This window comes from Bombus terrestris, chromosome 16 (assembly GCF_910591885.1).
Source record: "Bombus terrestris chromosome 16, iyBomTerr1.2, whole genome shotgun sequence".
In the NCBI taxonomy this organism is placed as follows: domain Eukaryota; kingdom Metazoa; phylum Arthropoda; class Insecta; order Hymenoptera; family Apidae; genus Bombus; species Bombus terrestris.
The window spans coordinates 1,425,688-1,442,578 of record NC_063284.1 but is presented as its reverse complement, the minus strand read 5'-3'; the positions used below and the strand labels follow the sequence as shown (position 1 = coordinate 1,442,578).

At 36.0% G+C, this 16,891-nt stretch overlaps 1 protein-coding gene and 1 long non-coding RNA gene across 14 annotated transcripts in view; both read left to right on the top strand.

Annotated features, from left to right (window-relative positions):
- The window catches only part of LOC100648035 (cAMP-specific 3',5'-cyclic phosphodiesterase), a 359,695-nt gene that overhangs the window by 234,457 nt on the left and 108,347 nt on the right, over positions 1-16,891 (top strand). The window contains exons 1-2 of one of the 13 annotated variants that reach the window (XM_048413147.1): positions 4,003-4,339; positions 16,092-16,661. The exons of 10 other annotated variants lie outside the window; for them this stretch is intronic. In XM_048413147.1, coding sequence (XP_048269104.1) covers positions 16,435-16,661 — 227 coding nt within the window. In that variant the 5' untranslated portion in view covers positions 4,003-4,339; positions 16,092-16,434. Of the gene's footprint in view, positions 1-4,002; positions 4,340-5,971; positions 5,989-16,033; positions 16,662-16,891 lie in introns of those variants that run through there. 2 more of the 13 variants (XM_048413148.1, XM_020867266.2) reach the window with 2 other exon arrangements.
- On the top strand, positions 5,967-15,213 carry LOC125386515. The gene is made up of 4 exons (XR_007226747.1): positions 5,967-6,079; positions 6,370-6,810; positions 14,374-14,423; positions 14,895-15,213. It is a non-coding gene; the product is annotated as an uncharacterized LOC125386515 (long non-coding RNA).

Genomic DNA, 16,891 nt, shown 5'->3' with positions numbered 1-16,891 from the left:
AATGTAGGGAGCTTTGGTAGGTGGCGCGAGATTATCTTGTGTTTGCTAAGCTGACGTGTTGCTTCGATAATAAAGTGGATTAAGGTTGTTTTGATATTGATGTTGTTTGTTATGTGCAGATCGTTTATTGAATGTTGATTTAAGGATTTTTATTAGACTATCGTCATGAAGTCTTTATTCTGTGTTAACACAGTTTTCTTCAATCTATATGGATTACCATCTATAATGCTACTGTTTGTCTTGTATAACGATATTGACGATGGTCAACAGTCGTTAATCTAGGAATTTTTTCAGCCCTGACAGAAGCTGTTTGTTTCGCTTGATCTACTATTAAATTTATTAACTTAAAGAGTTCTCTGTTAATGTTATTTCAATGTTTATTGATGTTATTTTTCTTCGATTATTACAAATTGTTACAGAAAAAGGTTTTAAAATGTTCAAACGGTACATCTCACTATAGAAACCTTCTTTATCTACACTTCACCGTTTCCTACTTTATCTTCATAGTAATATTTAAAATCATTCTTTATCGAAAGAGTGCTTCATTTACGATGTTCTTTTTATGAACGTTTTCTTTGTAACTTATTTGATCCCATTTTAAAACATCTTCATTTTACTGTCTTACTGAATCTTCGTTCATTAATCGAACCAATTAAGTATTCTTATTACAGGAAGACATTAGGATAGCAAAATTTCTTGGAACAGTTTCTCAAACTATTTATGAAGTTTTATTATTTATATTTCGCTAGTAAAGAAGTTTCTTCCCTCTTATCTTGGTACAGACACCTTATTTATAAGCAAGTTAAAGAAAAACGTGATCGTCTCGAAGGCAAAACTTTTGATTTATCGCTTCGAGTGCAGACGAAATGTAGGTCGCGCTGCCTCATTCGCTACCTCCCCATCACTATGAGGCACCATTGTACTCTTCATTCGATAACACGCGGTTCTCTTTAGAAATTGCACGTCAAGTTCATAGTAGCTACTTTTCTCCTAACGAAAGCAGACAATCGGGTTTAGAAAGAAGAAAATGTTTTATTTATTAATATCGATAAGAACTAAGCTAAGAAATAAGTTGCTTTTGCATGCAAATTCTTATATAATAGAAAATTTCTGCAATAATGAATTTCAATAAACATTAAATTTCCTCGCAATATATTTATCCATTCTTCAATAGAAAAATATCTCGCTCTATAATGAAATGATTATTTTTAACGAAAATCATCTTAAATGCATATTTATCCTATCCCACTCACCAAAGATTCCACGAGAAATACCGTTAAGGAAGGGAACGATCTCGCCAATCGTTAACAACTATTGATTTGCCCATTAAGTGACACCAATTTATCTACTGTATCACGCGGAACGCTCCAAATTACTAGTACAATGAAAAATGGAAGACAGGGTTAGCTGTTGTGACGTTGATCGTGTGACACAATTTTCTTTCATTAAAATATTATTATTCAAACGCTGCTTCAACAGGCTCTACGTATATAATGCGTGTCTAATGCATGTAGGCAATGTACATGTACACTATTACACTATTACAAAATTAAATTTATTTCCTATTGTAATTTTAATTAATTTTTACAATTGTTATCGTTACATTTTTACAATTGTTATTATTTACAATTGATATTACCTTCAAATGTAGAGCACGATTATAATATCAATTTATCAATTTTGACTTCCAAAATAGCTACGAATGCTCGTAATAATCTTTTCCAATAAGAAAATCTATTTTTTAATAATATTCTTTCACATGTATTGTATAGACATACGTATTTACGTCTAATTGAGCTTTTGAACGGTAGCGTACGTGTATACGTATACATGTAGAATAAGGCGCCAGTGATAAGCATATACGATGACGTGCAATAAAATAGTAAGACGATGATAATTCGTGATGTAAAGCTTGTATAATGAACGTAACATTTCGTACGAATAAATCGTCCCTCTGCTTATTTATGTCCACGCATGAATATTTCATAAAAAGGGACCTTTTGTTGAAAATACAATCCGTGACCTGTAACGTTTTTCGAAGTGACACATTGCGTTGCTTGATGCTTGCTGCATTGCTTGCATGACTTTCTATTATTACTCCGTCCCTTTGGTCGCTAGAATAGTCATTCCAGTCATTTCGATGTATTTCAAAGATTAGCAGAAATTATTATTTCAATTATAGGATTTAATCGGTATTTAAGACTCTCGATTCATGTTTTATGACTTGTATGATCACTAGCGGACGATGTGTTTGCTCGTTGCATGCAATATATTGTACACGTGACATAAATTTAACAGCGCAATAGGTAATAAGACAATTTGTTAATCACTTAACGTGGATCTGTTTGATCTATGTTAAATTTTCTGTTTTACCCTATTATCACCCTTATCTTGGAAATCCTCTTTTCCTGTTTTATCGATATTGTCGATAAATATGAAATTCGATTCGAATTTTTGCTAACATTCGTATAGCCGCTATTGCGCTGTTGTGACTCATTAATGTTTATTCATGAAACGAGGTATTAATCATGTGATTCATTCTTTGTTTCAGGTAAGTCGTTATTATGGTTGCATTAAGTACCGGCGCAGTTCCTTCCACGTGGTCATTTCGAGTTTACGTAAGCAGCGGTAATGGTGAGGACAAATTTTCAGTATCAGTTATTTGAGACCAGATGCCACTGTGGACCTCTTAAGGATTTAAAGAAGGAAACATTCGAATTTCTATATTTCCAAACCATCAAAATTTTCCAAATTTCTCCATCTTCCGAATATCGACATTTTCAGTTTTTCAAATTTCCGTCCAGATGGTATACGATGTTTCTTACGTCTCTGATCGGAACGGACTAGAAGAGAAGGAAAACGTAGAATTCGTTTTCCTCGAGTAATACGAACTGAACAAGCGCTCGTACGCCAAACTATGTTTGCCAAACTATCGTCGACCACGATCAAATCTGATTTGCACACACACGAGATATCGTGTGACTGGTTACGAAAAAAGAATCGGTTTTGTGCAACACGCGGCGAACCAACTACCTTGGCTCGTTGATTCGCGTACGAAAAACCGTTTACTCGGGAATATGTAATTAAAAATGTTGCTTGTTTTGGACACCAATTCACGGCCTGCTTTTATTAAATATTCGAATAAAATGTATTTCTATTGAAAGATCATTTGACATACGATATCGTTAAAACGCACTTCTTTGATATAAATACAAATACAAATAGAAATTTGATATAATAAAATACAAATGGTAAAATGGAAAGTAATAAATCGAGAGTATCGTTGGTGACATAGTGTAGAGGATAATTGGAAGGAGAGAAACAGAAGTATTTTTGAAATTCTTGATTCTTTTATTCTATCGTGACACGAAACGTAAAAATACGATTTTACGGAGAAATTTGTATCATTGGCGTGTTCTAAAGATATTTAAAAATCAATAGGTGGCCATGAATAGATAATCGACGACGTTAATGGTAGGAAGATGTTTAACTATGATAATTTCAATTTAATATGTATACAAATATACATCGTATTTTGTTTAAATTCTGGAATTCATCAAAATCTTATCGAGACAAAATTCTATTAATTGTATATAAACATCGGTAATTATTAACACTTGATAATAATTACGATAACAGTCTAAAAACTAATTATACCAAAAATATTATAAAATAATAAAACAATGAGCATACGTATTAAGATAAATAAATATAAGAAGAAAAGTAATATTAGAAAATTAGAAACGAATCTTTGGAAAGACCAGGGCGCTTCGATCGGCAGATACGGGCCTGGTGCCTCGCATTTAAAGCGCGCGAAGATATCGCAAGACAATCGATTTCTTTCCTTCTCACTCTCGCTGACAAATTCTCGACAGTTTCGCTCCGAGCCACCTCTTAGTTTGTCCTCGTCCTCGCGTCGACAGTGCCTCGTAACTCGTAAGTCATAATGCAGATTGATCTACTTTCGTTTCGAAATCGAGCGACCGTCAATTACGATCATCCAAACGTGAACACGCATCTTCTTGCTAAAGTCCATCTCGCTTGCGATTAGCATTTTCCTCGTGCATATTCAGAGTGCAACAGTTATCGCGCGAATATAAAATGAATATCATGTTCCGGTAACTTTTTTGATGATTATGTTCGCGGAAGTTTTAGATTGTTTGAGATTGTCGTTTCATTCGAGGTGGAAAAGTAGATTCTACGAGTGGAGTGAGTGCAGTGAAATAAAAATACCTCGAACAATGACAGTAGTGTTGTGACGAATGACTGTGGGGAATAATTGTTTTTCGAGGAGACTTTATGAATATGTTGGAAGTTATGATTGAAACGAATAATCGAGGTAATATCGAATTTCTCAACTGAGTGGAAATTTTGGAACCTAACCTTCATCTTATTGTCAGATTTGAAAGAAAGGAATGGCTACTTGCCATCACTAGAAATTTTTGTGGTTATGAACGAGGTTAATTTGCTAGAATATTAACAATAATGGCGAAGACAATAAATCTTAGAATCAGTTGATGAATTTAATCTTCACTTTAGATTAGAAAAAAGGCGAAGATTATTATTTGTAGAACTTTGTAGTTATAAAACTAACCAAAAAGATAATAATAATGATAATCGTAAGACATGTTGTAAAAGTAACAAAAATATGACAATTATAATCATAGTACGTCCAAATTTTCCATTTTACTAAATATTTCCGATTTTTCGAATACTTCGATTCGATACGGAATTTTTAAAAATTAAAGGGACGTTAAATTAATGGGTTATTAGCAAAGTACACGGTTATATATTTTAAATGTTCATTGAAGAAGAAATTAATAATAAATCCAATGCAAATTATATTTATCGATTTTCCATCTCTATATAAATATTTGATTTCCAGTTTTTATCAAAACATAATTATAACGCACATAAAGTTTTTATTGGCATCGTTACTTATTATTCATTATTAACATAATGGACAAACGGAGACGATTTAATATCGTCGTAAATGTTCATATCCCTTCGTTATAATAATAACGCATTTTGTTAATAACCCTCGTGACCATTTTACCAAACGACCCACGTAACGTCAAATTAATTCGAGATATCCGAGTATTGGTGAAAATGATCGTTAAACCCTCACGAAACTTGCCATTAATATTATCGAGATAAAATAAAGGAAAGAGGATATAGAAACAGAAAGTCTTATCGGAAATTGAGAAATACCGAGGAACATTTAATTGAACTTATCGTAACAGGTATATTACTTAATCGATTTTCAAAATTCTCCAAATTTTACAATACGATGCGATGGATAATATAATCCTGAAAAATATGAAAAATAACTAGAAAGTAATAAAAATTATAGCGAAAGGCGATGCTGGTAAACATTCGATAGATTAGAAAATAATTGTATAATACTTGTTACGTTATAGAATAATTAAATAATATTCGATACTTTGGGAAATAATTAAATGATATTTAATAGATTAAACAAACCTTCCTTTAGCCACGTGTTCATAAAAACGTACATTTGCATAAATCTCCATAGTCCAGTTATTAATTAATTCGCTCAAAACTACACACACACACAAATAATAAGCAAACTAATTCCGATTCAAAGCACGTCATCGTACTTTTTAATTAACAATTTCGACGATAGCGTAAGAGATCGAAAGAAAGACTGAAAAATTGCAACGATCGATTGCTGCAAAGTAGAACGGTCGTCGGTGGAATCGTAGAAAGTCGAGAGCAGAAAGATAAGCTTGGTTTCCGGCGTCGAGGCGTGCAACAAGAGGCGCGTGTGCTTGCGCCGGAGGTTGCGTCGCGGCGCCTAGCGTCGCGTGATCATGAACGCGTGTCGTATGCGCTTAGTTCGCCTCGATTCACGTGTTGGTGCGGTCGTGAAACGTGTTCTCGCCATTTCCGTTCTCTACCCATTCCAATTGTTCACTCGCGCGCTGTCCTTTGTCTATTGACACACAAGTTGCAATTCTCTTAACTGTAAATTTTACTTTTCCAAATTTTCGTCTCCTTTACAATTTTTAAATAAGGACTCGACTGATCTTCGTCTTTACCAGGTTTCCCTCTCAACGTACCGTTTCATTTAATTGTTTATACACGTTGTCGATATTTTTCAGATTCCTTTTTGGACCTTCGGAATCGATTTTGGTTATTTTTCGAAGATTTTGGAAACGCAATTGAGACCGTTTCTCTTAGATTGCGCATATCTTCGAAATTCGTTTTTAATTTATTTTAATCGTTTTCCTATTATTCTCATCTTCAAGTGGAAATGCTTCTTCTTTAAGAGCTGTGAATATTTTCGAAATTCTTTGTTTCTGTATGGGTTTTCTAAACTAAATTTTGAGCTCTTTGCCCACATAGATTTTCTGACGTTGCATTCTTCTTTTAATAATTTACACGTCACAATCCGCACCTTCGAGAGTTTTTATTTTATCTCAATTGTCCCAATTTATCAAACTAAGTCGGCAATTCTATATTAAATAAAATTTTCTTCCGCTAAATTGAAACGTGCGAAAAAGAGACAGATCCTGTGAATATCTTCGCTAATTAATTAGAAGATATTATAAATTAACGATCCAACAATCTTCAGTAACTAATCAATAAGATTTAAAAAGTGATAGATAAACACTATGATATGAAAATGTGTATCGAGTCAGTTATGTGAGTCGAATATCGAGTTTCTGTTCAATTAGTGAAACAAGTATACATTGCGTAACGTGATGATGACCAGTCGTCGTAAACGAGATTGTAACAAAAAATTCTTTGTGCTCTGACGTAATACTGACGTTTACTTTCGCTCTGGTAATTTATTACCATACACTAAGACTCGTTAGAATCGATTTCATTGTTCTCTTCTACAAATATATTCGTTGGTTCGTTTTTCCCGATTATAATAAATATCATTCATTTTTCATTCTGACTAGACAGATATGGAAAATAGTTAATGCGTTATCGTCGGAGAATTAAAATTCACGTCTAGCGCAATAATGAAATTTTAATGCGATAATTAACGATTTTCTCAACGCTGATATCTCACGTGACTCGGAAATATTTCCTTTTTTCGCTGTGCATTGCTGTTGGAACGATTACAAACAAAGAGGATACGTTACTAGACATTATTTATTATTTTTTCAAATATTTTTTATTGCGTACAACGGAATAAGTAAAAAATACCTGATCAATAAAAATGGACGATTTTAAACACGCGATCTCGCTTCACAAAGCCAAGCAAATTGAAACAAAGAAACCTTTTGTTCATTTCCGGGTCGAAACACAAAATATCGCGAATATTTGATTTTTACAACTTCGTAACTAACCTTCCGATTGTCATTGGACAATAACTTGTCGCACGTCGAATTATCGGAGATCGCATTCGCTAAAAATGATCCGATCGGATCAGCTGCAAATGCAAGGACCAGTTTATACAAAAAATAATACAGAAGGGCGAATAACATTTCGACTAGAATTCGAAACACATGAAATCACTTTGCCAATATAGAAATACCAAAACAACGATTCCGCGATTCATTGTTTCAATGAACAACGATATATCGAGGCTGTGTAAAATAAAATAGAAAAAGCGGCGGAGATTTTTAATTGAAATTCAAAGCGCGTAAAATCGCTCTACGTTGCTAAACTGAAAAAAGATTAGAAAAAGGATCTTTTATCTATACTTTAACGAGGCATTTCAGTATTCGTTATTTCAAACAATGGACAAAATTTGAAACGAAAGATGTAAATCACGGTATACCAAACTCGAGATCGTCTTAGCAAACTAAATGAAAATAACAAATTCTTTTGTGTATATTTTCAATGAAAACATCAATTATTGAGAACATTCGTCTCTCTCTCGTTAACGTTTCCGTGAAAATGTTCCATGAAACTGGATCGCGAGTCGACGAGCCCTCGTTTCTGCTCGTAAATTTGCAACCATATAAACAGTTCGCGGCTTGATCGGATGTTTATCAGCCCGACGTTAATTTTGCTTGAGTGTGGTTCACGTGAACGAGAGAGGAAGGTCGTGGCCACGAGCCTGGTCGTTTTATCAAACGCTCGTTAAGTTCATTGAAAATTCAGCCGCTTACACCGTTAGCTACCATTGATGACGAAATGACGATTCTTGTTTTACCGAGATCTTGCAATTTTAATTACATCTTCCTTGGGTATGAAATTATTCTTTCCAACATTTTCGACTCAATTATGTTTCTCCAACTTATTAAATAAATCATCGGGGCAATTTTTATGAAATACGAAAGACAAGTCTGCGTTGGTACGAATGATTTTCCGCTTCGATTATCTGTGTTCGCTGAAACGGTTTCTATTTGCAAAAAGTCGAGTAAAATTGAAATATAAAAATTCAAGAATCGTAACAGAGTTAAATCCACACCCTTTTACTGTCTTCTGCAAGTCTCTTAAAAATCTACCATTTTCGTTCTTTCTTCCCATCGTCCCAGTTCTTCTCTTCGTTATCTATCCTTGCAAAGAGAGAAAGAGAGAGAGAGAGAGAGAGCCACTGAAACTAGATCGATCCAGCAACCCCTGAAATCGATAACCCACGCACGATTCCAGTGTTCCACGCTAGACAACCCGTTTTCACCCGGGTACTTGTTGAGCGTGGAATTCCAATTCTCGTAATGGATTCCATCGATCGCCGGGAATATCGAGGGACCCATTGAAAAATCCCTGTCGCAGTTGACCACCGTTTCTCGCTCTCTGCACGCGAATTTAGAATGAAGGGCTTCATATTCGGTGGTTGCAGTGGGTTGGAAGGTGCACCGATGATGCACTCCAGCTACGCGACTGCCTTTTTAAGCAAATCATAGGGGGAGTTTGCACGGGTCGAAGCGAAATGTGCGAGTTGCTGAAGAAATCGATAGGGAGGGGTATGAATTTTGTATGAGCTCGCAGAGAGGAATGTTAGTTGCGTCTTGCGACGTACGACATTTGACGTACTGTGCTCGGTTAGATGAAAAATGCTGTTGGATTTACAGAGATTCTTTTTCTTTTTTTTTTTTTTTTTTTTTGATATTACAGATACGTCGGTTTGACGATATTTTTAACATTTTAGATGTCTCTCGTAGATATTTGTATTTTGTTATTTGCTCTGTTATTCGTATTTACTCTGGTTTAGTTATTTACTTTCGGGATTATTCGTAATAGTTCGGTGGAATGGAGAGAATTGATTCGAACTTATCGGAATAATAGAAAGCTCGTAGAAGGCAACGTATTATTTCTGTTTGATTTTCGATAATAGAACTCGCGGTTCTACACTTGCGTGCAACTGAAAGCCTTCAAAATCGCAAATTTCTATATCCGTGTCTCGGAGGAAAGACCGGAAAAATTAAAGCCGCGGGCGAGTGCTTCACAAATATTAATACTCTGTCTGAGATATCCAGCGTGGAAAACTCTCCGGCAAAAAGGATGACGTCATGCGATTACGCTTGCACCGGATACTTACGGTCAATATTTAGCGATCGAGTCACGGTTCGTTTAAGCCTAGAACAAAGAATCTTCGCCGAATGCCGAGGCTAATTTAAAAGAACCCGCGGCCCCGTGCACGCGATTTAATCGTCCACGATTGATCGACGACAATTGGACGAAACCTATTGAATTGTGTGCAGAACAAGAATCGAAGAGTTTCATCGTGAATTTACAAGTGGAAGATTGATATCCTCTGTTCTTCAAGATTCTCTGAAAGATTCTCTCGGGATGCGTTTCATTTCGAGGAATAATTAGAAAATAAGTAGGTTACCGATGTACTATCGTTTTTCTGCAAGCCTAACGAAACAAATTGAAATTTATTTCATCCACTGAATACTACGCCAAGTACATTCTTTATTAGAACTAATAGAAAGACAAAACTGTTCGAATAAAGGAATTTTCGGACAGTGGAACAGTCGCGTTTGTTCAAATAGATACGGACTAAGATGAATGGAGGAATTTGTAAATTAAATTTATATAATTTGTAATTAAAAACGCGCGAGCCACGAAGATACTACACTGCTCTCTCGCGATGCATGGAATATGCGTCTGTCGTTCGATCTTCCCATCAAATCACGTGCAAACAGTTAATCGAGAAAGTTGAGCGTGGCTTTCTCAGATTTGCACCCTTTAATCCTCGCGCAGTCCCGTAATGGGTCGTTTTGGATTCACTTGGTATGCTCCTCGTTTTCGTAGCACTTTCGTGTGTGATTCTCTGCATACATAATGCGATATTTCCAATTCTAATGATGGCTTTATTGAAAAACTATATAGGAATAGTAATCAGTAGCTTTTTACTTATTATTTTTCGATAAATCGTAGGTACGAATAAATTAAAAACGAAACATAAATGAACAGTGTTTATTCTGCACAGTTATAATATAACAGATACAATGCAAATACATAGATCCTGCTGCAATGTAAATACAATGATTTTTGATTGATCAACGATACATGACGTTGACAAATATCACATTGGGTCAATATAATCCCGCGATGGTAAAACTGGGTCAGAAAATTGCCCTTACGAATCTCCATTATATTCCAATCACGAATAAAATTAATACGCGTACTTTCGAATCAAGGAGAACTGCCGCCTATTTGATGTTCTTACTTAAGCTGATCAATGGCTTTATTAGTTGGCCGCAACTTCTGTCGTTGATACATTTTTATGCCCACTCAAGGTCGCCGAGTTGTGTGCGTCCTTTTCATTCGATTTATTACTTGACAAGAATATTAGGCAACTTCGATCTCTTTCATCCAGTCTGTATTACAGCGAACATCTTCCATGTACGTTCAAACTTCTTTTGCCACAATTTTCGTGTAAATTAAAGCGTTTCAACTGGTCCCGTCTTCAGGTTCCTATCTTTCTACGCTAGTTTCCCATTTAGAAGAATTTTTCCGCTAAACTGTAATCATTTTCTCAACGTAAGTAACAACATAGAGTTACGTTCCTTTTGTACTTTGAACCATCGACGACCTTTTTCCATTGGCGCGAATGCTCGGACGCGAGGAACCACCTCTCCGTTGCCATTTTCGTTTGCTGTTTCCATTTGTATAAAATCGTCGTTATTATCGCCTTTGTCGCGACGAAACCATTGCATTGCATCAGTATATGTACGGTTTCTCCACTGTTGCCAGCATCTGAGCAATCTACGTGCTTTAGATAACTTTCAATATCACGTTCTTGGTTTCTAATCCGTCCGCCATCCTCGTGGCTTTCCCAACATCGCGTATTTTCCCTAATCCTGTCGCACTTACGATATTTTGTTTCGGTAGCTAGAACGCTGTTAGAATTTCAGAATTCACTCGATCGAGTGAAAAAAAGAACACACTGTGTACGATGTATACACGATGGAATATTTGAAACGAAAAAAGGCACCCGTTGCTGGGAAATATTATATTCGGATAAGGTAGGCTGTACCGTACCGTACGTTAGGTTTCTCGTGCTGTTTGGAATTTTAAATGTGCTATTAAACGCAGAAAAATTCACAGTCCAGTTGTCAACAGTCGATTAGATCACGTGGTCTCTTTCTTCCGTACGATAAATTATTCCGGCGAAAAAATTGTCGCTAGCTTGGATCCCTTGCAAAAAAAAAAAGAAAAAGAGAAAAATGAACTGACCGATCTAACTTTAAAAATCGTATCCCCAGAAGAACCAAATCAGTGTTCCATGTGCGACGCATCGTTTGACATTGTAAAAAATATCGAAGCAATACACGAACACGACTGGAACGTATTATGACAAAATTACGATATAAATTCGCTATATATGTTGACCCGTAGCTTTTACGATCTGAAGATAAATCGAGAGTTCAATCGTAAAGAACGAACCGCAATAGTCTGGATAAGATGAAGAAGACACGCTTAATTGACACACATGTACAATAATGTACACACTGGAAAATATCATTGAAAACGTGACATCTGCAATGTGATACTATCAATCACCCACACTGCCTCGCATAGTCGTAAAGCGCCCTATGTACAACGCAGACAGGAAAAAGCGTAACGTCGACGATAATCTTAAATACATACTCGCATTGATCTCGTTCCAACAAAAGATTATTAACTGACTAAGTCGTCGATAGCCGGCTTTAACAAAACAGTTTCAAATAAAATAAACAATAAGAGTAATAATCTCGCACCGTTACGAGGAAGGATTATCGATATAAATTTGTTGCAGATACATTCCTCCACCAATTAGAGTCTCGTGAAAATCTTATTTATTATCTCTCGATAGTTTAGTCGATAGAAAACAATTTTGACGCTTTTGTTTATTTACGTGCAGCACTGTGCTGTATCCTACGTATTATTATTATTATTATTATTATTTTAATTATTATTAGTTGCGTGACGACTGAAAGGCTGGTTTTCCAGACATGAGAACTAAAAACGAAACAAAAAGAACATTCGAACTTGTTTTCATTCTTCTCGTTCGTAAATCCGATTTAATTACGTTCAAAAACAGTTCTCCGCTTCCACCGCGAAAAACGTACTTTTCCCAGTCGTATCGCGTTCTTCGCAAGGATGCGATTTCTTTCTACATTCGTTTTTCTTTATGAATCGTAACGGTTCGCGGATTTAAGAGTCGTACGCAGTTTCTGGCGTTTCTGTGGTAGACCGCACCTCGCCGTGTAACCACCTGCTGTCGGCAACCGTTGATTTGAGTCAGTTCATTGTTAACTGCGAAGAAATATCCAAATTCGGTAATAGATATAACGTAAGAATTAACAATCACCAAAATCTGCTAGTTACTCAATTACTTGACCCGACAGATCAGATCCGCAGGCTAAAAAGACATTACCCTTTAGATTTGAACGTTAGATTCAGCTAGAATCAAACATACGATAATCATACGAATAATTTATTTATAATTCTCAATGAGAATTGATTGTAAATTACTCCCAAATAAAAAAAAAAAAAAATAAAAATTATAGACAGCAGTGCCGCAAGAATCGTTCTCGTCGTACTCCTTAATCCCTCAGCGATAACCTCCATACGTTGCAGAGACTGTCGTTTCTTCACAGTGCATCGGCGTCGTCTACACCGTATGAATTCTGTTTTTCTCTTATTTTATGTTTTCCCTCCTCTGTGATCCATACATTTGCAAACATGTACATTTCGCGGAATTTTATAAATTATTAGAAAGAAAAAAAAATTAGCTTATTTTTCTGAAAATACGAGATTAATCTGAGAGGCGCTATTGTTTGTTTCCTGGATATCGTTGCTCTTTGCGAACATTTTCGAGCTTCTCCAGGCCTACATTTTGTGGAATTTTAGAACTGGAAAAAATGAAAAGAACCCAATTTCGCCGAAAATATAAAATAGTAAATCAGAAAATGTCTGTAGATTAGAGAGACGCTATTGGTCGTCTTTATAAATGTCTCGTTTCTTGAACGTCAAGTTTCATGGAATTTTGCAATTACCAAAATGGTCCGATATAACGTGCCAGTGACTACGGAAAAGTGTCTCACTCGAGTGAAATATTTTTCATGTCAAAATTCGTTGCATATCATTGTGACGTAGATTGATAAAATATAAAATAAATTAAAAAGTCAACTGCTTCAAGTTTTACATTTACATCGTTTTTCTAATTATCAGCACATATTTTCCTGAAAATACCAGTCTGTTTAGAAGGATTATTTCCTGTTCTGTTATCTTCTTTGTGGAGATTTCGATCCGAAAGGACCAAGAATCGTTCAGGAGGCGTCTCTGAGCGCGTAATCGACTCCGCAGAGGGTGTCTGACGCTTCTTTGTAGGTGTCTTGTTAATAATAGCACGGCAGAAATGTCACGGACGGTGACATTCCTATTGTGCAGGCCAATATACAGGAATCAGCTTATATCCTACATGAACGCCTCGACTGGTCAAATCATTCATCCGTCAGATCGAGGTTCATGGTGATTCGTGATCTTACGATAGTTCGATCGAACTTGCGCTATCTAATATTTTTAGAATTTGTAAATTTAATCGCCGTTGCTATTATCGTTAAATAATAAATTCATAAATTTTTATTTGTTGCGTGAAATGTACACAAATGTACGCGTACGCTATCTTGCTGATAATTATTATTGGATCATCGTGATGCAAGTTTCGTAGTTGCATTCAGTGTGTACAGCTATTGTATTCTATTGTACGACGGCATAATACTATAGTGTGGCGCTATACTACTCCCAAATTATTGCACATCGCTGTATATTAATTTATTACACGAGTACTATATTATATTCTCTAGTATTTTGTCTACTGTGCTCTTCGGTGTTATATTTTGCCGCGATGTACTTTATTTTACTGTTTTAGTATTTTATTTTACTACTCCATCCCCATTCCTACTTCTCTCTATTCTGTTTTCTTTCCACTATCCTACTATCTTGCCACAGAACAAAAGATTACCTTGCCAGACGTTTCAACGTAGACACAGAGTATATAGGTACATATGAAAGTACATAGGTAGAGAATCGACAACCATAAGCACGTGTCCTTCGCGGTTTCCTGCGGTTTTTCAATGAAGAGAATGAAAAACGCGGACACGCGTTTCCCTCGCTGTCGTCAGATATCAAACAATAAATATTGTTCTTGAATCATATCGAACAGCTCTTGTTCTAAATCCGACGAATAAATGGATCGCGTTATCAAGTTGTCTTTATTTCATTCGTATCTCTTTTCTCGAACCATTTAGGCAAAGTAGAATCGAAGCCACGGGATTGTTCAAATTATTTCCCATTTTAAAACAATTGCTTGCATTTCGATATTTCGATCAGTTTTCGATGAAAGAGTTCAGGAATTAAAATAGATGGAAGATTTGGCTTAAAAAATGATCAAAGTTGAATTTCCTCTATGAATCGCTTCGCATCTCTAATTTAGAGAAAAAAGAGTATACGTAATTTAAATTCATGGTCAGGTTTTCGTAAATTTTAAAATCGCTCTGCCTTCCTTTTAACGCGCGTTACGATACGAATGAAATTTTCATCTAACGCTTGAATCTCACTGGAACGACGATTAAATACATCAGCGATAGATGAAATAATATTACGAGGTGAAATGTAACGCGAAAAAGCACATGGTGAGAGAATGGTTTTTTAGTTGCACGAATTTCGTTGAAGCACACTCGACAGGATCGTCCTCGTCATAAAAGTTCATTAAAATTTGCAAATTCCGGCGAGACTGTTCTCTCGACGAGACGATTGCATCGTGTTAGTCGATTATTTGGAAAATATATTTTCCTAGCGTGGACCTTTTCCTCTTAATTGGAGACACCTTATTCCCGGTTACGTAACAATCAACGTTCTGCATTAATTACAATAATTCGTGCGGCCTTAATGGGGACTGAGCAAGACTCTGTGAAATGAATTTTATAGAAATACGCAGCGCTCGTATTGCGGATTTTCTGGACGAAGAATTAGACCGTCATTTGGTCTTAAAATCGCGAGGACCGAAGAAATTTTCCAGATCATCAAATATGCATTATTGATAGGTATATTCGATGGAGGAAGAATTTTTGTGTGTTTTCGTGAAACGGACAGAGATGTTTCAGAGCAAACATTTGTCATGAAGAATCGCACGAAAGGATGTTAACTTTCGGTCCGGAGAGAGGAAATAGCTCGACATGTGTTTGTCGAAGGCAAACGTGAGAGGGAAATCGTGAGTTGTAATATTCAGTCTTCTATTCCGATGAATTTCACATACAAGGTCGATAATACTATAAAACGCTTCATCTTTAACAATAAAGGGGAAGAAATATTTTATGGCTCTGTGCATCTCTGAATTTATAAATTAATTTTAATAATATCCGTATACCTCGACCTCGGAGAAATTCGAAAAATGAAATCATCATCTTTCGTAGATTACAGCGGCGGAGATCGAATTAGAAACAAACACTTTTGTCGTGGGAAGTAAGAAAATAAAAATTCATCGTTGAAACAGGGATTAGGAAATTTTCAAAAGCGTTGCTAGATCCTCCACGATATTTCTCAATTTCTATCTTTCGCTAATGAAAATTCCATTTCCAAAGCTTCCATACTCGACGAACCAAAGTTAAAACAACCAATTCATCCAACGATCCACTATAACCATAAACAAATTCAATTTTTCGCGACAGAAAACTTGCATCGATCTTGCTCGAACCTCTTCCAAAACTGAATTTCAATTACGAAGAACCCAAAAGCAACTATCCACCCTGGATCGTAGTAATCGATCGTTAACGATCGATCAATACGTCGACGAACTTCGAAAACTCGCTGGCATAAAATTACCAAACTTGCAAGATAAATATCGTGATAATAAAAATATGAAATAAAGCCGGGAGAAATTGCTGAGAGAAAAGAGTGCAGGTGATGGTGAAGATAATGAAATTGAAAAGTGATCGTGAAAGGTGAAATAGAGACGGTGAACGATCGATGTGTTTGATAGACGAACTTGAACGGGGGCAATGATCGAACACGATGATCGTCTTCTTCTTCTTCGTGTGGATGATGGTCAGGTCGCAGGAACAGGAGGACCCGAAGGAAGACTCGCGAAGAGATTCGACTGTGAAGGATAACCGCGATTGTGACGATTCGAGACGTGATTCGAAAGAACCGGCGATTATTGGCCTTACATCGTATGTTGACAAGCGTAGATATCGTCTTCGGCGACATTCGCGTCGATACTACGTCGATCGTAAGAAGAGGTGAGTGGATTTGTCGGATGCGGTTGATGATCGCGGAAATGTCGATGAAAAATGATAAAGCGATCAAATATTAATTGAATATTTGAGACATTCGAATAGATGAATCTGGTATTCTGAAAGATTAGAATGTTAGAATGTAGATAGTGAAAAAATATTTTGGGTGTTAATAAGAGAGGATGAGCCGATTAAATAGTAAAATATTGGGAATATTAGAATAAGTGAATCTAATA